This window comes from Miniopterus schreibersii (assembly GCF_964146895.1).
Source record: "Miniopterus schreibersii genome assembly, chromosome: 8".
NCBI classification, from domain to species: domain Eukaryota; kingdom Metazoa; phylum Chordata; class Mammalia; order Chiroptera; family Miniopteridae; genus Miniopterus; species Miniopterus schreibersii.
The window spans coordinates 66,006,603-66,034,582 of record NC_138109.1 but is presented as its reverse complement, the minus strand read 5'-3'; the positions used below and the strand labels follow the sequence as shown (position 1 = coordinate 66,034,582).

Sequence of the window (27,980 nt, the reverse complement as noted above, 5' to 3'; positions counted from 1 at the left end):
AAAAATTTGATTATTAATGAAACACTGAGAAATACTGAATCTAAAGTTTTATAATGAGTAGTTCTGAGTCGAGTCCTAAGTACACGGCAGTTCATAAGACTGTAATTTAAACACGATAAAATTAAAAGAAATAAAAAACTGCCAAACTCAGGAAAAAACTCATTTTAAAATTTTATTTTTACAATTTGGGAACAATATTTTGTTGCACATAAACTGATTTAATTAAAAATATATCTTGTGTCTGTTACATATATAATTATATAAGTAGAAAAATGTGAAAAAGAGTGGTAGGATGAGAATAATATGAAGGTTTATAGGGAAAGCTAATATTTTATATCATTTCTAATGCGACTTCCTTTTACCTTGAACCTTATTAAAGTATTACATTTCCCCAATGGTTCTAAATTTCATAAAGAATGACAATTTTTCTATGTCTACTATATTTAAGTTACACACATTGCATTTCTCTTTTAATTATAGAAGTAATACACGGTGATTGTAAAATAGTCTTGTAATTGCTAAGTAAAACACACAGGTATAATCTTTCACCCCACCCCCCAATCATACTCTCCTTTCCAAAAGCAGCTACTTTAACATTTTAGTGTATGTTGTTTTTTCTAAAAAGTTACATGAATTACTGTGATGTAATTTGCAAGCAATTTTTTTCAAAGTTCCATCCATTATATTTTCAATCCTTAGCGTAATTTTCAATTGCTCAAAAGCTCAAAAACTTCATGTTACTTGCTTTTTTTCTTTATGTCTCATTTACTTTTCTGTAAGTAGATATAACTTTTCAACGAGGCTGTCAATCCCCCAGCTTCTGTGTCGTTCTTCAAACGCATCCGCCTCCTCAAGACACTCAATCTTGCACGCGGACCCTGCAACAAGACTGGCGCAAGTTAGAACTTCACGAAGGACGCGCTCAGGGGTTCTTCTGAAAACACATCAAGTCATTTTAAAGAGTGTGCACTGAAGATTTTTCTCTCTTTTTTTAAATGAAAATGGGGAACTACTAAGGCAAATTTTCTGAACTTTGAATTGTTATCACTTATAACTCCTAAGAGCCAAAATAAAAACACCACCTCCCTAGACGAATTCAAATGTCAACAGAAGCACACCACTCAGCTAATAAGGCATATCACAGAGATGTGCCCCTTCTCTAGGACAAAGCAGTCTTCAGTAAAATGGTTTCTGACTTTCAAATTTTATACTTCAAAATAGTAATAGTTTGATAACAGCTCAAAACAGTAAACTGTTGGTTTTATTTAAAAAATTAGAGCACAAGCGCTCTTCCTCCCGGGAGCACGCCCACACCCCCGCCGGTGACTTTCCCTCCCCCCACCTCCAGGGCCTTACCAGGAGCTTCCTCCCTTCCAAGCACCAAGGCCCCTTCCTTTGCCTCTATAACTGGTTTCCTAAGCCCATTTCTTCTAGGAATTACTTTTTCAACCTCTGTGACTTACCAAATAAATGTTCTCTTGCAAAAAAAAAAAAAAAAGCTACAGCGCACATCTATGACTTACCAAACAACCTTTCAAGTTCCCCATCTGCAACATAAAATGGTGGGCCTAGGTAAAAGAGAGACACAGTGAGATCTAATTCTAAAGAAAAATAAATCCTCAGGGCCCTCTTCTCAGCTCATTTCCAATGGCCTAGGCACATCTATCCTTTGAGCATGGGACAGGTTCTTTTGCTGCTTCTTTCCTACCATCTCATCCCGAAGACTGGCTTACGGAGGGGAAGGTACGGTAGGTGCCCATCTCCAGCAGAGACGAGACGCCGAGCCAGCCATGGGACTTGGGGACGCTGAAATCAGAAAGGAGTTCATTAATGAATTCCCTTGGGGTTTCCTTCATACTCCGGGGCATTGATTCTCTACTGCTTCTGCACTCCCTCACATTCCACACACCCTCCCATGTGGCCATTAACTTTAAGGGAAACTTAGTTTTTGCCCCTCTCTTCTGGGCTCCACCCCCAGACAGAGCTTGCTGTTTTCTTCCCACAGGTCCCCCCCTTCTAAGCCTGCTGTTGAGGAATGAAACTGAAATCAGATTAGCAGAGCTGATGTCTGTCTCCATTAATTTCTATTTCCATCTGATTATCCCAGACTTCATTAGGAACAACAGGTCTCATCTTTTAATGAGTTTTGTTGTTTGTTTGTTTTTGTGTGCTAGAACCATTTTAATATAATTATACATATCTGCCAAATCCAGGAAGAAAAGGTTTATGCATATATAACTTTTCCAGTTAACATCTGCAAGCATAAACAACAATGATCTCAGTTTATAAACTCATCAGGGTCAGAGCAATTGACCAATGTCTCTTTACTGCTAGGTTTACCAACAGTAAATTACAGATGAATCAGTGTCCGTTTGTTTCTCTTCTCACTCTCCTTGTCCAGAGATATTTTGTTGTAAAGTTTCAGTGCAGCTCTCCTCCAGCCATAGGTAGTCTTTTTAGTTAAGTACTCAGTTCTGAATTTTGCTTATAATTATAACCTATTTAATCACAGAAGAACCCCATGCAGAGGTGGAGTTCAAGGTTGCATACAATAACAGGAGATAACAGTTTTGAAGTCTAGCACAAATTAAAAACCACAGATGTACCATTTATATAAGACGCACACTGACTGTCTCTTAAAGTAATATTGACTCCTTATGAACATTATTTTTTAAATAAAGTAGTGCATCTAGGACAATCAGTTGCACAATTCACACAGCCCTGAAAAGGTTTTCAGTGCCAACTAACAGTTGGTCATGAAATGTGAGTGAGCTTGAGACACTGAATTCCTAAGATTCAACCAAGGATTTGCTAAAACATTGGAACACCTCTGCTTAAGAAGGCTATGTCCTTCCCTTCTTTCCCTCACAATTTAGTTTTATTTTTGGTGGTCTTTGATTACACATGGATAGAATGCTTTTGATCACTTTGAGAATCAGGAAAACCAATGATCTAAAACTATGACAGGATCTTAGGTAGATTGCTTTGTTCATTTCAGGTTGCGGGTTGGTGGGCCCCTCTAAGGACCTTCATTTTTCCTTCTGTGCCTCCTGGAACATTGATCCAAAGATGAGTCTGAGTATCATCCCAGCTAACTCTTTTAACCAATGCCAGGCTAAAATTGGAATGTCCAGCCCAGTATATTTTGAAATCATCCACAAAAAGAGGTTCTACAGGTCTTCACAAAACCAGGAATTTCCTTGAGGATGTCTCATCTTTATAATCCAGTCAGCACTGAAGTTAAGCTTCCAGGAGGCAGTTTGGTCCTTATAATCCAAGCAATCAGTGGTTGAGTTAAAACCCAAGCTAGAAGCTCCATATCCCTGGGTGGAAAGAGAAGCTGGGGACAGATTGAGATGGCTGGTAACTGTGTTGGCACCCATAGGGCTGAGTGTGGCCCCTGGTCCAGGAAGCTGGTGACGCACAGGGGTCAAATAAGATCCACAGTCCATGCCCCCAAAGTGAGAATTTGAGACAGCATATCCTTGACTATAACCTGAAGCCTGAGTATAAGTCATGGGATAGGACCTCTGCATGCAGGAAGCGGAGGTGGACAAGGGATCTGACAGTGGGGAGCTGGAAGCTGAGCTCCCGGCAGACACAGGAGCACTGCTGCTGGAAACGGCCAGGACTGAGGTGCTAGAGGGGGTAGTGAATTGGCCACGTGTTCTACTTTCTGAACTCACTTCCCGAGCTGGAGATGTCTTCTTCTTGGCAGGACTCACTTTGTTTTGACCTCCATTCTGTTTTCTTTGTTCAAAATATTACAGATGTCCCTTTTTCTCCCCATTGACCCATTCCACCTGCCCCACTCCCCTCCCCAGTCCCTCACCACACCGTTGTCCATATCCTTGGGTTGTGGATATATGCATGTAAGTTCTGTGGTTAATTTCTCCCCCTCCACTCACCCATCCCCCACCATCCCTCTGAGATTCCTCAGTCTGATCCATGCTTCCATGTCACTGAATCATTTCTGTCTATCAGTTTATTAAGCTCTTTAGATTCTGCATATAAGTGAGATCATGTGATGTTTGTCTTTGTTTTTCTGGCTTATTTCACTTAGCATAATGTTCTCCAGGTCCATCCATACTGTCTCAAAGGGTACGAGATCCTTCTTCTTTACAGCTGCATACTATTTCATGGGGGTAAATGTCCCACAGCTTTTTTATCCACTCATCTACTACTGATGGGCACTTGGGCTGTTTCCAGATCTTAGCTATGGTAAATAGTGCTGCTATGAACATCGGGGTGCATATATTCTTTCTGATTGGTGTTTCAGGTTTCTTAGACTGAATTCCTAGAAGTGGGATCACTGGGTCAAAAGGCAGCTCCATTTTTAATTTTTTGAGGAACCGCCATACTGTTTTCCATAGTGGCTGCACCAGTCTGCATTCCCACCAGCAGTGTACCCAGGTTCCCCTTTCTCCACACCCTCGCCAGCACATGTCATTTGTTGATTTGTTGATGGCAGCCATTCTGACAGGTGTGAAATGATACCTCATTGTGGTTTTAATTTGCATCTCTCTGATGATTAGTGATGTTCAGCATTTTCTCATACGTCTCTTGGCCATCTGTATGTTCTCTTTGGAGAAGTGTCTATTCAGGTCCTTTGCCCATTTTTTAATTGGATTGTTTGTCTTCCTCTTGCTGAGTAGTATGAGCTCTTTGTACACTTTGGAAATTAGCCACTTATCACATGCATCCTTGGAAAATATGTTTTCCCAGACTGTAGGGTTCCTTTGTCTTTTAAGGCTGTTTTCTTTTGCTGTGCAGAAGCTTTTTAGTTTGATGTAGTCCCATGTTTATTTTTTCTTTTGTTTCTCTTGCCCTAGATGTATCAGTGAAAATTCCACTATGTGGGATGTCTGTGACTTTTTTGCCTATGTTTTCTTCCAGGATTTTTATGGTTTTGCAACTCACATTTAAGTCTTTTATCCATTTTGAGTTTATTTTTGTGTATGGTGAAAGTTGGTGGTCTAATTTCATTTTTTTTGCATGTAGCTGTCCAATTTTCCCAGCACCACTTATTGAAGAGACTGTCTTTACTTCATTGTATGCTCTTGCCTCCTTTGTCAAATATTAACTGACCATAATGGCTTGGGTCTATTTCTGGGGTCTCTGTTCTGTTCCATTGGTCTATATGGCTGGTGTTGTACCAATACCAAGCTGTTTTGATTACAATGGCTTTGTAGTACAGTTTGAAGTCCAGTAATGTGATCCCTCCCACTCTGTTCTTTTTTCTCCAGATGGCTGCAGCTATTCGGGGTCTTTTTTGGTTCCATACAAATTTTCAAAATGTTTGTTCTAGATCTGTGAAATATGCTATTGGTATTTTAATAGGAACTGCATTGAATTTATAAATTGCTTTGGGTAATACGGACATTTTAATTATATTAAGTCTTCCAATCCATGAGCATAGTATATTCTTCCACTTGTTTAAATCTTCCTCTATTTCTTTTTTCAGTGACACGTAGTTTTGGAGTACAGGTCTTTTACATCCTTGGTTAAGTTTATTCCTAGGTATCTTATTTTTTTAGTTGCAATGGTAAATGGTATTGTTTTTCAGTTTCTCTTTCTGAAAGTTCATTGTTGGTGTATAAGAATGCCACTGATTTCTGGATGTTGATTTTGTATCCAGCTACTTTGCCAAATTCATTTATCAAATCTAGTAATACTTTGATGGAGTCTTCAGGGTTTTCTATGTACAATATCATGTCATCTGCAAAATAATCAGTTTTACTTCCTCCTTTCCAATTTGGATACCTTTGATGTTTTCTTCCTGTCTGATGGCTGTGGCAAGGACTTCCAGTACTATGTTGAATAAGGGTGGTGAAAGTGGGCATCCTTGTCTTGTTCCTGTTTTTAAGGGAAATGGTTTTAGTTTTTGCCCATTGAGTATGACGTTGGCTGTAGGTCTGTCATATATGGCCTCTACTATGTTGAGGTATGATCCCTCTATTCCCACTTTGCTGAGAGTTTTTATCAGAAATGGGTTTTCCAGCGTATTCTTAATATCAGTTATATTATTATTCTTTTCTTCCTGATTCTTATGATATTTATCTTTTTCATGTTTTCACTAAGTTCCTCAACCTTACCATTAAGTGTCTTGTTGTTCTCATTAATTTCCTTGAGCATCTTTATAACCATTACTCTGAACTCTGTTTCTGATAACTTGCTTAACTCCATCTCATCAAGGTCTTTTTCTGGTGATTTTTCCCTTTCTTTAGTTTGGGAGTTGTTTCTTTGTCTCCCCATTTTGGTGGCTCTTAGTGTTTGTATCTATATATTAGATATATTTGCTGTCTCCCAGTCTTGTGAGGTGGGATTTTGTAGTGTATGTCTAGTGGAGCCCAGAGGTGTGTTCTCCTTATACTTCTGAGCTCTTTGCTCTAGATGTGCCCCTTTTGTGGGTGTCCCTTTTGTGGGTTCTTTGGGCTCTCCTGTTGTGATTGGCTCTAGATTGTTGTTGACCCATCTTTGGGAGGACTCTCTTCTCAGGTTCGCTAACTGTGTCAGCCCCAACCACGTCATGTGAGTTGTTGTACAGGTGCAGACTCTTATGATGTTTCTTCAGTGCTCCCTACTCGAAATATGTCTACTCAGATATATTTCTCTAGTTTTTCCAAGCTGGTTACGCAGTATATTTTAGAGGTAAATTGAGTCCGTGGCTGGCAGCAAGGGTGCTCTGCTTCTCACAGTGCTGCTATCTTCCCCCAAACACAGTACTTTTTAAAAAGCTCGATTAAAAAAATCAAAAAGGGAATTTTTAGAAATTAAAAGTCTACATATTTGGTTTTCAAATCTTCCTGAAAATGAAAGTTCAGCAATGACAACGGTTAAGCTTTAATGTTCAAAAAACATCAAAATAGGTCCAGAAAAAAAGAGCACTTTCACAAATTCAAAACAAAGATAGTTATAAAAGAATGCAATCAACAAATTAATAAAATTTCAGAAATTAAAAAAATTGCAATAGTTTAGAGATTTTCCTGCACATCTCCTACCTCCCCATTCCACTTTTCACCCTGTCCTTGTGAGGGTGTTTGTGTGTGTACTCATAGGCATCTGTCCAAATCATCCCCACCAGCACAGATGACACAGCTACACTCCATCCATAGCAAAGCAACCAAATCTCTCTTCCTCTTAATCATGAAATTTCTTTTATACTAGGACCATCCATTTCTCCCCCTCTTTCATAGTTTGAGCTAGGTAGGAATGAACAAAATGGGAATGGGATATGACAAAAATAGGTATCGAGTGGGAAGATAGAAATATGTTTATAGTTTCCATTAGTCAAAAATAGACTTATTTTCATGTATGTGTATAAGCAGTATACTTCCTATGGGATAAATTAGGAGAAAATTAATACCATTCATGTCATAGAATTAAATCAGGAAACGAGGCATTTTAGGAAAACAAAAAGACTTTACCTGCATGTTTAGTTGGATCATAAAATAAAACACTCAAGAGGTAGTAAAATCCTTTTCTCATTAGGGACAGCAATATATCTGCATAGCTAAAAAAACAAAAAACAAACAAAAAGCACACAAAGAAGCATGTGTTAAAACTCTCTACAAAGGCAAAGCCTGGAGAGGATGTGAAACTCATCGTTTACTTTCATTTACATTACAGCTTATTTCTCCTGACAACCTTGTGAAGCCAATTCTCATTCTAAAAGGCAAAAGGGTTCAACAAATTATGTCATCTGCCTAAACTGGGAAGTAATAAAGATGGGAGTCAAACCCAGCCGGCATGGTTCAGGGATTGAGCATCGACCTAGGATCTAGGAGATCATGGTTCAATTCCTGGTCAGGGCACATGCCTGGGTTGCAGGCTCGATCCCCAGTAGGGGGTGTGCAGGAGGCAGCCGATCAGTGACTCTCTCATCATTGATGTTTCTATATCTCTCTTCCTCTCCCTTCTTCTCTCTGAAATTAAAAAAAAAAAAAAACATATTAAAAAAAAAAAAAGATGGGAGTCAAAATGAAGCCTGCTTCCAGAGCTGCTCAGACCAGAAAACTTCACAAAAGAGATGAGCAGAGGCTCTTTCCAGCCTGATGCACCCAGAGGCCTGCCCACTTTGAACATTCTTCCCAAAGGGCCACCATGCTTCCCCGTGTTCTGAGGCAGTGACACCTCTTCCTGGACTGGTATCAAAATCACCTGGATGCTTGCTCAAAGAAACCATGTTTGACCTCCATCCCTGCAGACTGGTTCAGTAGGTTTACTGTGGCACATGGGATGCTGCTGTGTAACAAGTATCCTGGGTGACTGGGACATCTCCAGGGGTATATGTAAGAGATACAAAACATAATCTCTTCCCACTATTTATCTGGAGAGAGACAAGACTAACAGGCAAAAATTCAAGGTAGTATGAAATTTAAGTTCTGCAAGTAAGGCATAAACCATGAGTGTCATTGGAAAAGTTCTTTGTAGTAGGTGGCTTGGGGAGCAGGTGACACCACTTCCCAGCCATCTCTGATTGGTTCAGAGTAGATATCTGGAGCCAGGACTGGGCTTGGACCAGTCAGATTACTTCACTGGGAAATTGAATTAAGAGACCCAAGAAGGAGTTGCTAGTTGGCTGTGGTCATGGCACTGAAAGCTGGAGCTGTTGTGCTGTGCAGTGAGTGAAGCTGAGGAGGCTGAGGGTGGTGAACAAGTCAGATATGTGGGAACAGAAATGGAGCAAGCAGAGAAAGGTGTATGGTCAGGGTGGAAGGACAGAGGACACCCACACAGGAAGGTAGAGAGGCCATGAGAGACAGACAGAGATAGACAGACTGTCCAGCTCTGAGGCAGGAGCTTTGGCTCTTGGCACACTAAGGGCACAGTCTGCCCTTATAGTCAACTTTGGGACTTCCAGTTTGCTCCCCACTGCCTTGTGGATTTTAGTCATACAAACCAAAGTCCCCAGAGGGATTAACCTAAAAACAGATGAACATCTGTAGGGAGTGGAAACACCTACAAAGTTAGACATTTAGCAGAATTGTTTAGTATGTAAGCATGGTGTTTTATGGATAGAGAGAGGTCTCAGGTGAATCTTTGAGTGGATAAAGGACACTGATGTTACATAGGAAATGCCAAGCAAACCCTGGAAATGTGATGTGCATGTTTGGGAGAGAATAGAGCTGGAAATATAAAAATGATAAAGGCAAATACCATGCACGATTTGTCCAGTTATTTCCCCAACCTATGGCATAGAATATATTTAAAGCATAGTAGGAACTTAATATGTATCTGTTGAATAACTGAATGAAAGTAAGAGGAGAACTGAAGTGTCATCAAAGGGCAAGTATAAGAGAGAAAAGCAAAAGGCTAGGATGGTTCCTTTGGGAATGACGACTTAGGCATGTGAGGAAGGTGAGGATTTTAGAAAAGAAATAAAGGAGGAGTGGTGACAGAAAGAGAAGGGAAAACAGAAGCATGAATTATCACTGAAGAAAAATATATATCAAGAAGATGTGGCATGGCCTAATTTAAAAAGATTAGATTTGGCAATAAACCTTACTTAGGAAACAATTTAAAAAAATAAAAGTTTAATTTCTTTGATGTGAATTCTAACCTTTTCTGACTCCGTACAACTAAATAATTCAATATTTATGTACCAATTGAGTTGGAAAGTATGTACGGGTGGTCATATTTTACTCCGTATGCTTTCTCATATTTTAATTTTACTTTCTAATAAGGCTGGGTACATTAAGCATGGTCACCAAAAACATTAATTACAAAAGGTCTAATATGATAGCAGCTAATCTTTATACAGGGAGTTTGAAGCCAAACTCCCTGGTGTGAATCTTAGTTTTGTTACATACAAACTGTCTAACTTTGGACAAGTAACTTATTCTCTCTGATCTTAGTATCCTCATCTGTACAATGGGAATGTAACCATGATTTAACATTACCAATTTAGTGATCAAAGTTATGGATTCTGTGTTTTCCCATAGTATATAATCAACACTGTTTTCTTCCTTTTTTTAAAATATGTTTTTATTGATTTTTAGAGAGAGAAGCAGGGAAAGGGAGAAGGGATAGCAACATTGATGATGAGAGAAACATCAATTGGCTGCCTCCTGCACGCCGCCTACTGGGGATTGAACCCCTTACCTGGGCATGTGCCCTGACTGGGAATCAAACCAGGGACCTCTTGGTGCACAGGTTGATGCTCAGCCACTGAGCCACATCGGCTGGGCAACCCTATGTTTTCTTAAATGAATCCTGTGCTTTCATCTCTAGCCAAGCTCTCGTTACAGTTGAGCAGCCTGTTCCAGGAGTAAGGAATGCTGACGCAAGCTGTAAAATCGCAGGTGTCCACATTAAAACCACAGATAGCCAGTTGAAGCAATTTGAAAGATAACATCAGAATGGAGGGAGTGAGCCTTAGCAGGAGCTGCTTAACTCCTCTTCATCCCCCTCCCCTTATTCCCACTTCCTTTTCTCAAGAGAAACTACACATCTGCAACCCCCCTGAGAATTTTCCCCCTCCCAAACTCCCACCAACTCCCTATAAGAATTGCTGGCTTGACCAGAGATGTCAAGATGGCTTTTTGAGGACAAGAGTTCCCCCATCTTCCTGAGACACTGGCACTTGAATAAACCACTTTCTTCCTCACCAGCACCTGTCTCATGAGTTTGGCTTTCATAGCTGCAGGCAGCCAAACTTGGGTAGCGAACAGGTTCGGTTTCAGGACTAATGTGAACATATACCTCAGTGTTGTTTTGTGGATGAAATGTGTTGATCCACATAAAGTATTTAAAACAATGTCTGGCACATGGCAAATGCCTAACAAGTATCACCTGGTAAAGTTAGAGGAGGTGATGGTGGTATTAGAACTACTATAATTTTATAGAGGAGTAAACTGAGACTTACAGAAGGTGATCAAGGCAACTTTGATCAAGGCAACACAGCTTGGAAGTGACAGAGTCACAAGCCTTGTACCCAACATCCCTATGGCCAAACCCTATACCTTTTAGACAAATATGGTATTGGATTTAGGTCTTCTAATTCCAAATACAAAAACCTACTTCAAACCAGTAAAAGTCTAGCTAATTTTCTAGAATCTAGAAAAAGCAAAGCATACTAAATTAAGAAGGAAAGAAACAGGAAGAAAGAAAAGAAAAGCCAACAAAATTAAAGAAACCAAATTACCGTTTACGATCACCTGGGTTAATAGCAACAAATGCTCCTCTATCCCAAATCCTGTCAAATTTGCCGATATTTGCTCTATCAGAAAGAAAGAAAAAAAATATACAACATTTAATATAAGAAAAATCAAATGTTTAACAAGTCAAACAGTGTTCCCCCTGGTACATGCTGGTACTTCACCAGGTGTTACAGACTCAGGTGTGAAGGTGCCACCTGTCTTGTTTTCCCTTCCTTTTCCTTACACGTCTAGGATCATGATAATGTTTTCCATGGTTTGGAAGCTATCCAAGGACAAAAATATATGGGGGATAGGACGTGTTCAATGACTGCTGGCCTCGTTGATTTTTTGTCGGACATGTAGCCTATAATAAAAATAACTGCAGAACAGACTCAACTCAGTGCTTTGTGGGTGCTACTACAAGTGGATGGGAGAGAGGAAAGATCTAGCCCCCACCCTCAGCACTGCCAGCAAGTAATTTTTACAAGTGCAGATGTAGTATTCAGTCCTACCTGGGAAGATCAAAAAGGTTGCAACAGTACAATGAGACGTTCCCTGAAGAACTCTGTAATGAAAAGGTCAAGAAAAAAATTCTATTTACTAGGAGATACCTGAAAAGAGGGGCAAAGCAAAGGTGGTGGAGAGAGAATGCATAATTAAATATAAAGGATATAATTTTACTGCAAATAATTTTTTTACTGAAAATAAAATTTTACTGAAAATGTTTTTTAAAATGGCATTGTATTTTTTTTAAACCTGGTCTTTTGGATCAACTCAAGGAGGAAAACAACAGAGAGGTTAACCTCGTTAACTTATTAAATTTTAGCAATGCTTATTTTAGCAGAGTCCTGAGTTAGATTCTGCAAAAGTTAAGTACACAGGTTAATCAATACCAGGTAGGCTGATAGAGAAAGGTCAGGTGTGTTAAAAGTTACTCATGAAGAGTGCAGCTGGGCTGACTTCCCCTTTCTCTTTCATTAATTCGTCTAATGAGCATGAATTTTCTGAGCCCCTCATGGACAGGACTATCCCGGTTCTAGATAGTAATGTGAATTTGACAGAGTCTCTGACCACAGTGGGGACAGCCTGGTGGAGCAGAGAGACATAGGTACAAAGAAACACTGTGCTGCAGAATGGCCTGTACTGTTCTGGTTGTGTGCCCGGAACTATGGGAACAGAGGACAGAACAGGGAACTGCTTGAGGAAAGGCTGAACAAGAGGCAGCTTTGATGCATCTGCTAACATTACGGGGGGTGGGCTGGGGGTACAGTCCAGGGGGAGTACCATGACATGGAATCCATCATGTCCAGGGCATGTGAGAAGTCTGGGAGGTGGGGTGGAGGTAGGGGTGAAGGGCAAGTTAGCAAAGGTGCATCAGGGTGTGAAACTCTTGGATTTTATTCTGAAATGAGGCCCAACAGAGGTTTATAAATAGAGGCAGGAGGGTCTTTGAAGACCAGTTTGGAAGTACTCTGGGGGCAGCCCAGAGAGGTCTGGGCTGGGAGGCAGGGAGAACAGCCAGTGAATCTTAACAGTGGTTGCACATTGGGGAATTTTAAATAGTACTGATGCCAGCCCCACCCCTAGAGATTCTGATTTATTTGGACTGAGGTAAGACCTCAGACTGGGAACTTTAAAAGATCTACAGGTGATTTCAAATGTGCCACTAGGGCTCAGAACCATTGCTCCAAGAGGCATGCGGAAGCAGGACTAGCCTCTTTGGACTGAGTAATTTCCTGAGATTCTTAGATGATTGTAAAAGGGGTGGGAGGAAGCTATAAAATAAAGTACTAACGAGCCTCCTAATGTCCTGAGCAATTAATTTCAGTATTTAGAAAAGAGTACTTTGTGAAAGACTGAATGTTCCAACAATGGCCAGACTGTAAAAGAGCAGAGAACATAGACGCACAACCAGCCTGGGAAACCAAACCACAAGCTCAGTGATCAGTGATTCCCAGCCTCCAGAATTATTACCCCTCCTACTCAAGACCAACTAGAGAAAGCCAAATACACATGCCAAACCCATCACATAGTAAGCTCCCCTCTATTAGCCCACTCTGGCTTCCCCAGGCCAACAGCCTCCAATCAGGGCACCTGAAGCCTTTGTGTTTCACTATAAAGCTTTCCCACTCTCCTGCCCGACTCCGAGCCTCTCCCAAATGCAAGCGGCGACCCCCTCGGAATAGCTAGCCTCTGCTTGTTCACATTTGGGTGGTCTTTATTATCCCCACACTATCACCCCAAACTGATGAAGCAGTTCCACTGGGTCATTCTGGTCACAGGATCACAACTGCCAAATCTATTATTTCTGGCCCAAGTGCTGCCCTGGGCTTCAGAGACTTAAAACCATTTGCCAGCTACACCTTGGCCATTCTACAGGTCTCTTAAACTCAGCATCCCTGGAACAAAACTCATTTTCTCTGCTCTTCAACTTGCTTTATTCTCTGCCATTCACCCAGTCACCTAAACTGGAAATGTGAACTCATCACCCCCTTGATCTCTCAGTTGATCACTAAATTCTCCCGGTTTGGCATCCTAAATACTGCTTTAACCTACCTGTGTTCCTTTAAGCACCCCGATCACTCTCCCAGTTCAGGTCTTCAAGATCTCTTTCCTAGACCACTGTGCACAGCCTCCCATCTGGTTTCTTTGCCAGGAGGCTCCTTCCCTTCAAATTTTATTGCCCTTGACGCCACAAGGGTCTGTTGGCTCAAAAGGAAATCTGTCCGTGACACGTTTCCACTTAAAACCTTGCTGCACAGGCTGAAGATATCAGCTGCAGAAGGCATCTGAGACCATGGACGTGACTCCCTGCCTGTCCCAGCCCTATCAGTCCATGCTTCAGGAAGCTCCCCTAGGCTAGATTAGGTAACTTTCCTCTCTGTTCTTGTAATAGCCTGTGCCATTTACACTTAGCTCCGTGTATGACAAACAGCTTTCTCTGCGTTTCTCTTTTCCCTCCTAAGCTAAAGCATTCTTTAGGGCAGGGGCTCCATTATTTCTTCAATGTCTCATGCAGGGTGTGGCACAAGACAGCTTGTCAGGAATGTCTACTTGTAAATTTAAAAAATCATACAGGCCCTGGCCTGTGTGGCTTAGTTGATTGGAGTGTCATCCCATGCACTGAAAGGTTGCCAGTTCAGTTCCCAGTCAGGGCATATACTCGGGTTGTGGGTTCAATCCCTGGTCAGGGTGCATACGGGAGGCAATCAATCGATGTTTCTTTCTTGAATGAATGTTTCTCTCTCCCTTTCCCTTACTCTCTAAAATAAATAAAAATATGTATTTTTTTAAAATAATACAAACCCAAACCAAAAACATGAGATAGGCTTAGACCTCAGATTTTATATATATTTCTATATTTAGCTATCCATCTATCTTTTTATGCCCTAGCTCCTTACACTATATGATGTTTAGGTGAATCTTATATAGAACTGAATAGTATCCTTACTCACACTGAGGAAAATGTTTTTGTGGGGGTATGGAAATAATTATTTAACAAAAACAAAACAAACCTTGAATACTTTGGCTCCAGGAATTTCCATGATTGGTTCTTCTGAGTAAGAAAGATTCTGCTCTGTAAAAAATTCCCGTATCCCAAGTTCACTGATTTCCACACCGACTACAGTGTGTCCTCGATCTGCAAACCTGCATAAAACCACATATTTACACTTAAGTTTTTATTTCAAATATAGTACTAAATAAAAGGATATGCCCAATAAGCATATATTTTCCTTAACTTTAAGGGACTTACATGAATTCAGGTTCGTAGGGTTTCACAGAACATGTAGATCCACAGAAAGTGAATCTATATGTTCTCAAACTATGTTATATGGAATTCTGAAAAATTGATTTATATGACCTTTGGGAAAAATCTTAAATTTTGGAAAATTATACCTTAAAATGTTGATTTACTACAAATGGATTTGAATAGAAGAGTTTCTAATTTAAAAGCATCCTATGGATTAAAAATGCTTTGCAATTTCTCTAAATCAGCTCTGTCCATTACAACCTTCAGTGATGATGGAAGTGTCTATACCTATGCTGTCCGAACCAGCAGCCACTAACCACATTGGCTGTTGAGCACTTGAGATGTGGCTAGTGTGATTTAGTTTAAATTTAAATAGCCACATACAGCTAATAGCTATGGTACCAGAACATATGGCTCTAGAACACTAGCATTCATTTCTATAAAAATCTTATAATTTTCATTTACTTACAATATACACTATCCACAAATTTATTTAATTACTACATGCAAATAACTAGCATTTTCTTGGTAAGCTTTATAATTACAGACTTCACAGGCTTGGAATCTTGGACTCCAGAGAAAACATTATTAGTGGCACAAAATACCTAGGCATAGTAATGATTTCATGTCAAATTAAAGAAACACATACAGTCAGTTTTGCTATAATGCAACATATGCCTACCTAAAAATCACTGCACTGTGCAAAATCATGCAATAAAAATCACAAGGCTCATGGAGAAGATAAGGGTTTGGGCACAACATTAAAAACTTCGTCATAATGTAATATTTTTCAGCCATAAAAAAGAACAAAATGTAGCCATTTGTGACAACCTGGATGACCTTGAGGGCATTATGCTAATTGAAATAAGTCAGAAGAGAAAGACAAATACCATATGATCTCATTTATATGTGGAATCTAAAAAAAAACACAACCAAACAAATGCACTCGTAGATACAGAGAACAGATTGATGGTTGCCAGAGGCTGGGGTTAGGAGGTGGGCAAAACGGGTGGAGGGGGTCAAAAAGTAAAAACTTCTAGTTATAAAATAAATAAGTCATGGGGATGTAATGTACAGCATGGGGACTATTGGTAATAATACTGTATTGCATACAGGGTGGGGCAAAATTAGGTTTACAGTTGTTCCAATGGAAAATAATATAAATAATTAATAATAATAATACAAGAATAAACTGTTTTGTGTACTCACACCTGTAAACCTACTTTTGCCCCACACTGTATTTGAAAGTTGCTAAAAGAGTAGATCTTAAAAGTTATCATCACGAGAAAAAAAATTTTATATCTATATATTGACAGATGTTAACGAGACACTGTTGATCATTTTGCAGGACTTACAAATATCAAATCATTATGCTGTTCACCTGAAACTAACACAATGTATCCCAATTATACATCTACTTATTTACCTATCAGAGTTCCAGTGGGCTTTTATTGAGATAATTAACAAAAATCAAGATTTTATCAACCACTTTTCTGAACTTTATAAACTCAGCAGAGACGCTGGTCCATATGTACACACACATGACACATCCCGACAAAAACATAGCCCCACTGGAACATTTGCCAACTAACAGAAAGCCAGTTTTCCCCTTCCCCAAATGTTTTTAAAATTTCAGTCCCCACTGTTCATTTCTCAGTGGAACTGGTCCCTTGTGGCTAAGGACAATAAAATTCTACTCCATTTTTATTGAACAAAAATTTTTTTTTCAAGTTTTAGTTTTGTTTCAAAAAAGGGAACAGTGACTTTGTTTTCTCCAGGCAGCCTCCCCCACAACCATTGTTTAAACCAGAGTATTCTGTATCTTAATAACCCAACCCTACCGCCTCCTCTGCCCTGTATTGTCTATAGGAGAATTTAAATACACTTCCTGTGGGAACCTGTCAGCTGTGGATGGATGGTCAGGGTCCAGGTGTCAGGCTGGCTCCCTCTGACCTCATGAACTGTTATAACCTTTGAACCCTTAACTCTTTACCCCAAAGATGAGTTTTTAGATCTGGAGAGTAGATTTTCTTTGGGAGTTTAAAAAAAACTATCTTTAAGGATATATAGTAGAACTACAAGCTCACCAAAGTCCACTTAAATTCATCAAAAATAATTTTGTTTGACAAAGATACTTTGCCAGAAAAATTTTTAAGATGCATAGAATGCTGGAAAAAAAGTAGCAAATTAAAACAACATGGCTTGATTCCCAAGAATTTATTTCATCTTTTGGTTACTCATCTATAAGGTCAAGAGTGTGGCTAAAGTCAGTTTCTGATGAGGTTACATGCTTTCAAAGTATTTCTAAATCCTTACTGCAGACACCCTCCCTTTTGGGGCACAGTCACCTCCCTCCCAACCATATTAAAAAAAAAAAAATTAAACCAAGCGATCAGAATGAGATGTCTTGATTTCAACAATTTAAATTCAAGGCTTTGTGCTGAGTTGTCTGGTTCTAACCCAAGTATGATGGTATCAGACACAAAGCACATGGCCAAGGAAAGATGCTCCCATCTCATTCTGAAAACAAATATTGATAACCAGTTGCCTCTGCCAGGATTTTACCTTAACTTAAAAATAATGTTTATAAAAAAAGCTGTTACACATTTGCTATAACTTATCTCTGTGAATCAGGATTTTCTCAATAGTATATAATTAAACAAAATTTAGAAATAAACTGGGTAAACATACATAAGAAAAAGAAACTTTGTTAGTGTCACATTAAAAACAAAAACACAGGAACCTAACAGAAATGGTGGTACAGTTTTACACATGTTAAACGATTATATAATATACAAATACTACAACACGGCACTTTATCTTGAGAAAGACCAGGCATTTACTTGTAGAACTGGGCATTGGAAGGGCTACAGCTTCTAGTTATTGTGAAGTGATGGACAGAGGATTATTGGGAATCAAATTTAAAGTCCTAACTCGAGCTGTGGATGGGAGTGACTCACAGCACACAGGGTGAACTGGGAAAGGTTTGAGGTGTGTGCCTGTGTTAGTTTTGGCTATTCACACACAGCTTAGTTCCACTGGGCATAGTGATTGCCTTCACCTCATGCTTCTTGCAGACTAAGCAAATGCAAAATTCACGTCTCACTCAAATTATTCCCTCACATATCAATGGAGCTAAACAAAATTCACATTTTTAAGAGGCAGAGCAGAAGTGACTGTACCTATTACCTACATAAGACTACACATTTTCACCCGGCCAGGCGTGGCTCAGTGGTTGAGCATCAACCTAGGATCCAGGAGATAGGGGTTCGATTCCTGATCAGGGCACATGCCCGGGTTGCGAGGACGTGCAGGAGGCGGCTGATCAATGACGACTCTTTCATCATTGATGTTTTTATGTCTTCCTCTCCCTCCCTTCCTCTCTCTGAAATCAATAAAGATATATTAAGAAGAAAAAAAAAGACTAAACACTTTCAATGTGGTCAGAGCACAAACTGTTTATAGTTCTAAAGTAAACATATTAATAACTTGTTTTTCCTGTTTCCTAGGAAGTTTGTAAGTTAACATACAGGAAATATTTCTTTTTTTTGTTCATACATTTTTTGAAGTTACAAAATATAAACAAAAGAGTCTAAACCAGCTGCGTGAATTTTTATTTCCATTCAACATGCGGAAAAATGAAACATAGCCTATTATAGACTGGTATAGGCTGGATAATATTGGAATATATTGCCCTTAACAAAAAAACACAAAAAAAATGTCTTAAACATTTTAATACTTTTTGGGCCTCAGCTCAGAGTTTATTCATATCTGATATCTGTATAGAACTCAATCTATGAATTAGTTACATAAATAAAAAACCCTCTAGTATAATAACTTATATGCAATTACATATAATAGTTTAGTTCTGATATTTTTATTATAAATGACTTCAAACCCAAAATATTTAACAATCACATTTAATTGGCTGTTTCATCATACAATTTCCTAATCTTGTCTCAAAACCTCTGCTAGAGTTAGACTGTTAGTATCACTTATGACATGGCAATAAGACAATCTATTTATAGAGCTAATGTTTCTTTTGCAGGTAATTTCCAAAGTAATTTTTTTTTCTGGTTTAGTTATTTGAACCAGACTTGGTTAGGATCAAGTCTAACAATATAGTTTAAATGTTCTCAATTTCATGGCTATAGCAGCCATTTCACAAATGCTCTCAGCTACAAGTACTTTTCATCAAGATAAGAAAGTGTGTTAATGCTTATCTGCTCTTACCATTTCATCTCAACTGCTTTTCCACAAAGAGGGAAAAATACTCTCAGTCCACTCTCGCCTTTAAGGAAAGTATCCAAATGCTTCTTTAATAGCCTGGGGAGAAAAAAATAATTTTTTTTTAAAATTAGCCCATGCACAGAGGAAAGAACTACAATTGTATGATGTTAAGTATTCTTTCTGCATTATCTCACTATTCCCAACAACTTTACGGAGTAGGTACATTAGTTATTATAATCTCCAGCTGACACAAGAAGAAACAGGAAGGTTAAGTAACTTGCTCAATAATAACCAGTGAATGGTTAGTCTGACTCAAATCTGGGGCTTTTCTGATTAGTAATTAAAAATAAAAATTTATTTTCCTTAGTTGATATGTTTTGAAAATTATTAATCTCCCAAATGTACACATGTATGTGTTTATATCTGTGTGTGACATGTGGGGGAGCCTCTGGACGTACTGAGTTTCTCAACATCCATTTTATGATAAGCTCTCTAAATGTGTACTCAGGTCTCAGAAGGAACTCTGAAGACTTGTGGTTATTCTTATAGTTAATTCCTCTGTAGAGATGTGGCTCTTCTAAGGCCATACACATACAATGATTCTGGGATGATGCCCCAACTACCACCCAGTGCAAATGCAATAATAATATAATAATAAAAATAATATCCCCTGGGAGGGCAGAGTGGCTGCCTGGAACAAGGAATGTCTGACATGACCACTTTACTTGGCACTGGCCCATGATTTATTGTCATAGCTTCGAAGCCTATTACTGCTACTAATATGTGGCTCAACATCCTGGCTCACTTGCTAATTTCTTTCAACTTTTCTTCCACCATATAGATGATATTTTAACATCTGAACACATGTGATTGGAAAGCAAAGTCAGAACATCACTTTTCAGTATAAAGAGATGTAAGCATTAATGTCACTTGAGCATCTGCTGTATGTATAATTATGCACGTCCAATACATACATGCTACAAGGGCTTAAAAGAAGTTGTATTTCATAAGTCTAAGATGCCTTCAATTGTAAGTCACACCATTATTTATACTCCATGGGAAGACTGAACATTGCCAACTCACCTATGACACGCCACAGATGCGTTTTGATTTCAGAGACCCTAAAATGTGAAAAACTAAATGTACATCTAAAAATCAGTCAAATAATGTGTGCCTATATTATAATTTCTATTTCCAAAGTCAGTTTCTAATAGAGCATTTCTCTGTTATTTACTAAACATTTCTTACCGGTGTCCTTGTTCCTGATGAAATGTAATTTTGCGCTGCACCCACTTTTCTTGCCATTCTTCCAAGGTTAGTTGTCGGTTTTTCTGTACCTCAGTATCGGGGTACTCTTTAATATCAAGTGAAGTTCTTGTAACATCCATACTTTCGTAGATACCTTTGCCTCACAAGCAGATGTCTCTAATGCCTAAATAGAAAATATTTGTAACGTGCACATTTAAGAGCACTCCAATTCTATCGAGGAATGAAATAAAGACTAAGCAGACTTTTTTTTTTAATCCTCACCGGAGGATATTTTTTCCATTGCTCTTCAGAGAGAGTGGAAGAAAGAGGGAGAGAGAGAGGGAGCCATCGATGTAAGAGAGACACATCAACTGGTTGCCTCCCACAGGAGCCCCAACCGGGCCAGGATCTAGCCTGCAACAGAGGTACATGCTCTTGACTAGAATCGAACCAGAGACCCTTCAGTCCCCAAGTGCGGGCTAAAGCTTTAACCACTGAGACAACCAGCCACGGCAGACATAGCAGATTTTTTATTAAATATGTGGAGTACACATTGTTGTGACTCAGTAAATACTTTTCACAGCTAAGCCACATAGTATTCCATGATTACTTTTCCTTTGCTGTACAATTTTTTTATTCTGTAGTTAATAACTGTCCTGCTTTTTTATTTATAAAATTTCTATATAGTAGTTTGGATTATATTTGTATGCTATTATTGGTGGTTCTAATTTAATGATTTATTCATGAGAATAGCAAACAATGCATAAAAGTAGGTATTTCAGGAAAAGTTCCCTTTATTGCAAAATTTGGCTTTAAGAAGGCACATCCCTTGTCATTGGGAATATAAATTCACTTCTTAGCAAACATTTGTTAACAAATAACTTTTTCAAGGCTCTCAGAGTTTTTTGAGAGGTTAGGGGGAAGTACCTGATGATATTGGGTATAGAAAAGTAAATGAGAGCTGTTATTTTCTCATCTCTATGTTCAGCTGAAACTTTGGAAACTGGGCTTGAGACTTCATTAAGCAGTTCTCTACTTAAAACAAAAGGGAAGCATAATTTTATCATAGCAGCAGGGCAACCAGGAGTGTACAACTACCCCTCCCTCTCACACAAACTTGAAATATAAGTGAACACCACGAATATAACTTAATCACTTCTTAGATCTTCTAACAGCTTCCTAACTTGTCTATGTCCTTTGCTGGAGAAACAAAAAATTTTGTTCTAAAACGAGATAAAAGGGCAAATTATAAGAATCAAGCAAGGCAAGCTCCACTAGTATTTCTACCTATACAAGGAAATAGATATGCTAGTTTGGTCGCCAAAGTCCTCCGTGGGTGGACCCCCATCGTTTCAAAACAACATGTTTCTGCTTTATTTTTATTTTTAAATTTTGCTAAATTTAAGAATAACTTCCCTAAAGTGCACAAATTTTAAGAGTATGGCTCAGTGATTTTTTACATAGACATACATCTGTGTAACCACCATGGAGCAAGACAATAAGGCATCCCAGTCCCCTCCCCCTCCCCCAGACCCACGCCGCCCCTAGTGCATCACTCACTATTCTGGCAAGTACTTCTTTTTACAATCACTAATACACAACAGTGTTTTGGTTTCGCTTTCAATCATGGACTCACAGAAAGGTCATTCACTGCCTGACCTTGTTATTCCCAGATCCCACTCTGCTCCCCGAATCCTATTTCGGGATGCGGACGGCTGGACGGTCCACTCTTGCTTGTTAGGCTGCCCGATTCCAGAATCCTACCACAGGCTCACGCCTAGCAAATCATTCCATTTCTCTCTGGGCCACGCACCCTCTGCGGGCCACGCACCCTCTGCGGGCCACGGGGGACCTACCTCGCGAGCCGCCTGCAGCCTCACGGTCCAGCTCTGAACCGCCACGGGCGAGGAAGTCAAGGCCTCTGCGCCCCGCCTCCTCCCGCGCCCCGCCTCCTCCCGGGTCCCGCCTTAGTCTCCGCCCCCCGGCCCACCCCCTCGCCGACATCCAGACCCCGCCCCTGCCCCAGGTACCCCGCCTCAGCCCCCGCCCCGGACCCGCCCCCTCCCTAGACCTCCCACCTGAGTTCCCGTCCCCGATCCTACCCCCTGACGGGGGCCCAGACCCCGCCCCCGCCCCGGGTGCCCCGCCTCAGTCCCCGCCCCCGCCCCAGGTGCCCCGCCTAGGTCTCTGCCCCCGGGTCCCACACTCGGACGAGCGTCCAGACCCCGCCCCCTGCCCGGGCGCTCGGGCTGGCGCCGAGGCGGAAATGGCCAAGGCGGGGCGAACTTCGCGGAGAGGGAGAAGGCGGGGACCCTACTCCTCCCCGCTCCCGCCGGCTCCTCCCACCCCGGGTCACGCCGTCACAGGGGCGGAAGCGGCGGCGGCGGCGACGGCCGGGCGAGGGCTGCGGCTCGCGGCGCGCATCGTGCAGCCCTGTGCGCGCGGCGCGCGGCTCCGGAGAGGCGCCCGCGGCCCCGGGCGGCGCGCACCGTCTCGCACGCTCCCTGAGGTGAGGCGCACGCGGCTCCGGGGGCCACCGTAGTGGCTGCGGCGGATTTCGGGTGACAGTTCTGCACAAAGCAGCTTGGCCGGGGTGCAAACCCTCCTTCTCCCCCGGTGCAGCGCCCCTCGCCCGGGTGGGAGGTGGACGGATGCCCTAGGGGCTGGTACCTCCCTCTCCAGGTTGGAAGCGGGGTGCGGGGTAGGGATCCCTGTTTGAGGAAGAGGAATTCCCCGGCCGGGGTGTTGCGGCGACGGGGTTCCCTGATTCGTCGTCGTGTTGTGGGTCTCTCCTAACCTCCTACAATATTTTCTTTCTCTACAGCGCTGCCTTCTCCCCGCGACTGCGTGCACCTTTTCAGTGCTCAGGTGAGCCCGGGAGGCTGTTGCTTCTCCGACTTCGGAGAACAGACGAGAAAGCTTTTCGGAAAGCGAGGCGGCTGCAGCTGGCACAGGGAACGTTGGGGAACCCTCCCGGGGACTGTTAGAGCCCCGTCACCTGGGGAGTGTGTGCTGCGTGGGGGAAAACCCACAGTCCGGAGTAAGAACTCCCCCGTTTGTTTTTCTCAGCCGAGAGTGGGGCGGCGAGGAGCCCGCAGCCGTGCAGGTGTCGTGGTAACGTTCCAGCGCGGCCACCGCGCATTGAGGCACTGAAGGCATTGCCAGGTTGCTGGGGTAACTCCTCCGGGGCTGGGAACCCGGAGCAGGAGGCCCGATTACGGTAGTTGTTAGTCAACAGCCTGGCAGCTGGCAGGTGAAACAGGAAGGAAGGCCCAGCTGTAGAAAGTTGGGGTGCAGTGGTCTGGAACCTTGCCAGATAGAGGCCCAGCCTTCTCTTGGGCGAGGTGCGGGAGTCAATAGACCAGCCCATTTGGGGGCGATCCATCGCTCCACATTCACACGCAACTGACTTTTGCGGTTTGGTTGGTTTTTAAAAAATATCGATTAGAGTAGGAGAAAGGTGAGTGGAAGGGAAGGTTTCTTAAGAGGGACAGGGGCAAATGACCATCAACAATGAATAGTCTTTCAGGCAGGGAAAGTAATCAAAGCATTCAGGCCATTAGTTTGTCTTATTTTTAGAAATGCTGATGCCACTGTACATTTTTATTCCCACCTGGAGTCATGTTGATTCATATTTGTATGAATAATGTGTGTGTTTTTAAAAAGTCTTTAGAAAAAATTCTGGAAATCTACGAATTGATATATGCACTTATGTATTTACACCCCCCTCAAACCCCACTTTTTTTGGTCACGTTAAAAGAAACCAAAGTTATGAATCTAAAATTAGGGAGATATATGCTTATAAAATTATATTGAACATGAAACAAATTGATTATATTTAAAATTAGGTCTGTGTATTAATTTGAAGAACCAGGTGGGAAAGCACTTTCAGTTTACTAATTTGTTTTAATCACATTTTTGATCACTATTTCTGAGATTATAGTTATTTATTTATTATTTCTTTAATCCTCACCCAAAGATATGTTTTTATTGATTTTAAAGGGAGAGGAAGGTGGGGAGAGAGAGAGAAACATTGATGTGAGAGAGAAACATTTATCGGTTGTCTTCCCTCTGCAGGGCCCGAAGTGGGGATCAAACCCGAAACCTAGGTATGTACCCTGACTGGGAATCAAACCCACAGCCTTTTCGTGCATGGGATGATGCTCTAACCAACTGAGCCACCTGACCAGGGCTCAAATTATATTTAAAAGCACACAAATTCTAGTGTTTCCAACTTAAAAATCTTTCCTCCCTTTTAAGCCCCAAGAACCAGCAACAGTGAAAATACAGAAATTACAGCAATGTCAAAAAAGGATGAGAGTACATAACTGTTAATTGTATAATTAAAGGTGAAAGTGTACTACCCTAAAAAATCTAAAATCCTTTTTCCCCCAGAAAACACAGATTTAATAATGGCTTTTATAGCTAATGTATTCATTTCCTCTTAACCATTTCTTGATTTACATCATTCTTTACTGCAATTAAATACGTATTTTCTAGTATACAGTTGGACTTAAATGTTCAGTGAAATTTCTGGAAATTATGCTATTTTTTTGACAATGCTTGCATCCTAGGGTCAAATGTTACATGAACCTAGGCTGGTTATATTTATGTTCCTAAACCTCACGTTAGAGTCACATATTTTTGCGGCAGTACTTTTATGTATACTATACATTTACAAATATGTATTTACATATGCCTTATTTGTAGTTCATTTTGTGAATATGTCTTATATAAAGAGTTTTGTTAGATTGGACAACCCTTTGAAAATATAAATGTGATTCAGAAAGCCTTCTTTGAGTTTAACAATTATAGGTAGGCAGTAGTACTTTTAACATTATTAGTGTTTTATCCACCTGTATCCAGAGTGCCTTAGAACTAAATGACAACTTATTTAGTACTCAAAGAACTGTAATGTATTTCAGAATATGTATAGAGTTTATGTGTTCACAACTAACATAATGGTTTTGAGAAAGTGAAGAGTTAAAGGAAAATCATCCATAGCGTTGGTGTCAAGATTTCTCGAAGTTGATGTAGCTAGAAAACGGGAAGTTTTCACACATGATGTTAATAATCTATTTTAAATGCTCTTAGGAGCGTTAGTAGAACTCGCAGATAGGAAACAATAGGATTACAAGCCCCTCAGAGCTTTTCTTCAAGATTAAGGTTATATACAGGCATACCTCGCTTTACTGCACTTCACAGGTATTGCAATTTTTTTGCTGATTGAAATCAAGACCCCCGCCTGAAAAAAATTACGACTCGCTTTATAACTCACTTCATTACGGTGGTCTGGAACCAAACCCACAATATCTCCGAGGTGTTCCTATATGTGAAATTTGTATTTTCTGTTAATGCTTTTCCATTTTCAAATTCCTTATCTATAGGTATGTCCTATTTATTTGGCATGCTATTTTGTGTGAGTGTATGTGTGTGTAGTAAATACAGTGGATCGGAGAAGGAGATGTGTGATAATTGTAGAACCTACATATTATTGAGTACTTCTAAGCATTTTTTATTCCTTATCTAACTTAATTGGAAAATACTAATTTGATAATTCAGTCTCTCATGGTTACTATCTATGCATTATTTTTCTTCTAGACTTTTGGTTCTTAATATTTGTTTAACCATGATGTTGTTAGACTAGTTTGAGAACTTACAAGATTTTTCCAATAGAAGATACAGTAACTGCCCTGGCCAGGTAGCTCAGTTGGTTGGAGTGTAATTGTCCTGATAGGCCAAGGTTGTGGGTTTGATACCTGGTCTGGGCACATACAAGAAACAGCCAAGGAATGGGCAAATAAGTGGAACAACAAATCAATGTTTCTCTCTTTCTTTCTCTCCCTCCCTCTCCCCATCTCCCTCCTCCCCCCCTCCCTTTTTCTTTCTCAAATCAATAAATAAGTAAGCATTAAAAAAGAAAAAGATATAGTAACTAACCCATATTCCTGTATTTGGTGGTGATTAGATAGTGTGCCTGAGGTTTATTTGTTGCGTTTTACTGAAAAGGAATGAATGAGATTTTTTTAAAGTATAATAAAAGATCAAAATTCAGGAACTGCTAAGAAGACGTAGTAAACTGGAGAGAAACAGACAAAAACTAGGTCTTTTTACTCATTGAATGTTACAAACAGTGTAATTTGTGTGCTGGTCACTTCTGCGTTGTTTTTTTCAATTTTATATTTTAATTTTATTTATTTTATTTTTAACTTATCTTTATTGTTGAGAGTATTACAAATGTCCCCTTCCCCCCTCCCCCATTGATCCCCTCCCCCCTGCACCCCTCCCCCAGGCCTTCACCACACTATTTTCTGTGTCCATGGGCTATGCTGATATGCATGTAAATTCTTAGGTTAATCTCTCCCCACCCACCCTGTCTTCCCTCTGAGATTTGTTAATCTGTTCCATGCTTCTATGTCTCTGGATCTATTTTGTTTATCGGTTTATTTTGTTCAATAGATTCCACCTATGAGTAAGATCATGTGATACTTGTCTTTCTCTGACTGGCTTATTTCACTTAGCATAATACTCTCCAGGTCCCACCATGCTTAGGGTAAGGGATACCTTCTTTTTTTAAAGCTGCATAGTATTCCATAGTGTAAATGTCCAAGAAGATGCTTGGTATAATTTCAGTCTTCTTGAGCTGGTAGAGACCTGTTTTTTGTCCTAACTTGTGGTCTGTCTTTGAGAGGGTCCCATGTGCACTTGAGAATGCATATTCTGCAGCTTCGGAGTGGAATGTTCTATAAATGTCAGTTAAATCCATCTGATCTAGTATGTCGTTTAGAGTCACTGTTTCCTTATTGATTTTTTATCTGGAAGATCTATCCAGTGAAGTCAGTGAGGTGTAAAAGTTCCCTACTATGACTTTATTGCTGTTGATCTCTCTTTTAAAGCCCTCCAGAAGATTTTTTTTTCCCCAGCCCTTGTGTCTTTTGTTCTGAGGTGGGTCTCTAGTAGACAGCATGTATTTGGGTCTTGTTTTCTTATCCATTCAGCTACCCTATATCTTTTGATTGGGACATTTAATCCATTTATATTTAAGGTTATTATTGATAGGTACTTATCTATTGTCATTTTATTTCTTTTTGCCTATGTTTCTCTTTCTCTCTATTTCAGCTTCTTATTACAGCACTCCCTTTAACATTTCCTGCAATGCTGGTTTGGTGGCGATAAACTCCTTTAGCCTTTTTTTGTCTGGAAAGCTCTTTATTTCACCATCTATTTTGAATGATAGCCTTGCTGGATAGAGTAGTCTTGGTTTCAGATCCTTGCTTTTCATTACCTTGAATACTTCTTGCCATTCCCTTCTGGCCTGTAGAGCTTCTGATGAGAAATCAGCTGACAGCCTCGTGGGAGCTCCTTTGTAGGTAACAGATTACTTTTCTTTTGTTGCCTTTATTATTCTCTGTGTCTTGAATTTTTGGCATTTTAATTATGATGTGTCTGGGTTTAGGCCTCTTTGGGCTCTTGCTTGGGACTCTCTGTGCCTGCTGAACTTGTGTGACTCTTTTCTTGACCAGGTTAGGGAAGTTTTCTGCCATTATTTCTTCAAACAGGTTCTCTAACCCTTGCTTACTTTCGACCTCTTCTGGCACTCCTCTAATGGG

General features: G+C 40.4%; 2 protein-coding genes and 1 pseudogene across 5 annotated transcripts in view; 1 reads left to right on the top strand and 2 right to left on the bottom strand.

Annotated features, from left to right (window-relative positions):
* Positions 1 to 159: 159 nt before the first annotated feature.
* Positions 160 to 22,339, bottom strand: TPMT (thiopurine S-methyltransferase). The gene is made up of 9 exons (XM_081143892.1): positions 22,227 to 22,339; positions 20,371 to 20,554; positions 19,126 to 19,218; positions 14,657 to 14,789; positions 11,654 to 11,706; positions 11,147 to 11,221; positions 7,428 to 7,513; positions 1,524 to 1,568; positions 160 to 878 (listed from the first exon to the last, which is right to left on the bottom strand). Exons 2-9 carry the CDS (start codon positions 20,508 to 20,510, stop codon positions 766 to 768), a joined length of 738 nt encoding a protein of 245 aa, XP_081000018.1. The 5' UTR covers positions 20,511 to 20,554; positions 22,227 to 22,339; the 3' UTR covers positions 160 to 765.
* Positions 3,100 to 3,764, bottom strand: LOC308560381 (homeobox protein OTX2 pseudogene; annotated as a pseudogene). Its single transcript has one exon. The product of its transcript is annotated as a homeobox protein OTX2 pseudogene (transcript).
* A 385-nt stretch (positions 22,340 to 22,724) lies between the features above and the next one.
* KDM1B (lysine demethylase 1B) overlaps positions 22,725 to 27,980 on the top strand; it is a 56,810-nt gene continuing 51,554 nt past the window's right edge. Inside the window, exons 1-2 of one of the 3 annotated variants that reach the window (XM_081144428.1) lie at positions 22,725 to 22,879; positions 23,195 to 23,238. The gene's annotated coding sequence lies outside the window, so the exon portion shown is untranslated. Of the gene's footprint in view, positions 22,880 to 23,194; positions 23,411 to 27,980 lie in introns of all 3 variants that reach the window. The other 2 variants (XM_081144431.1, XM_081144429.1) reach the window with 2 other exon arrangements.

What these genes read in the sequence shown, in the direction of transcription:
- TPMT (XM_081143892.1), bottom strand. Translation starts at nt 20,510, where the DNA reads ATGGATGTTACAAGAACTTCACTTGATATTAAAGAGTACCCCGATACT. An exon ending in CATCAGGAACAAGGACACCG is followed by an intron (nt 19,219 to 20,370) that starts GTAAGAAATGTT and finishes TTTTCTCCCCAG; the next exon opens with GCTATTAAAGAAGCATTTGG. An exon ending in TGATCCAACTAAACATGCAG is followed by an intron (nt 1,569 to 7,427) that starts GTAAAGTCTTTT and finishes TCTTTTACCTAG; the next exon opens with GCCCACCATTTTATGTTGCA.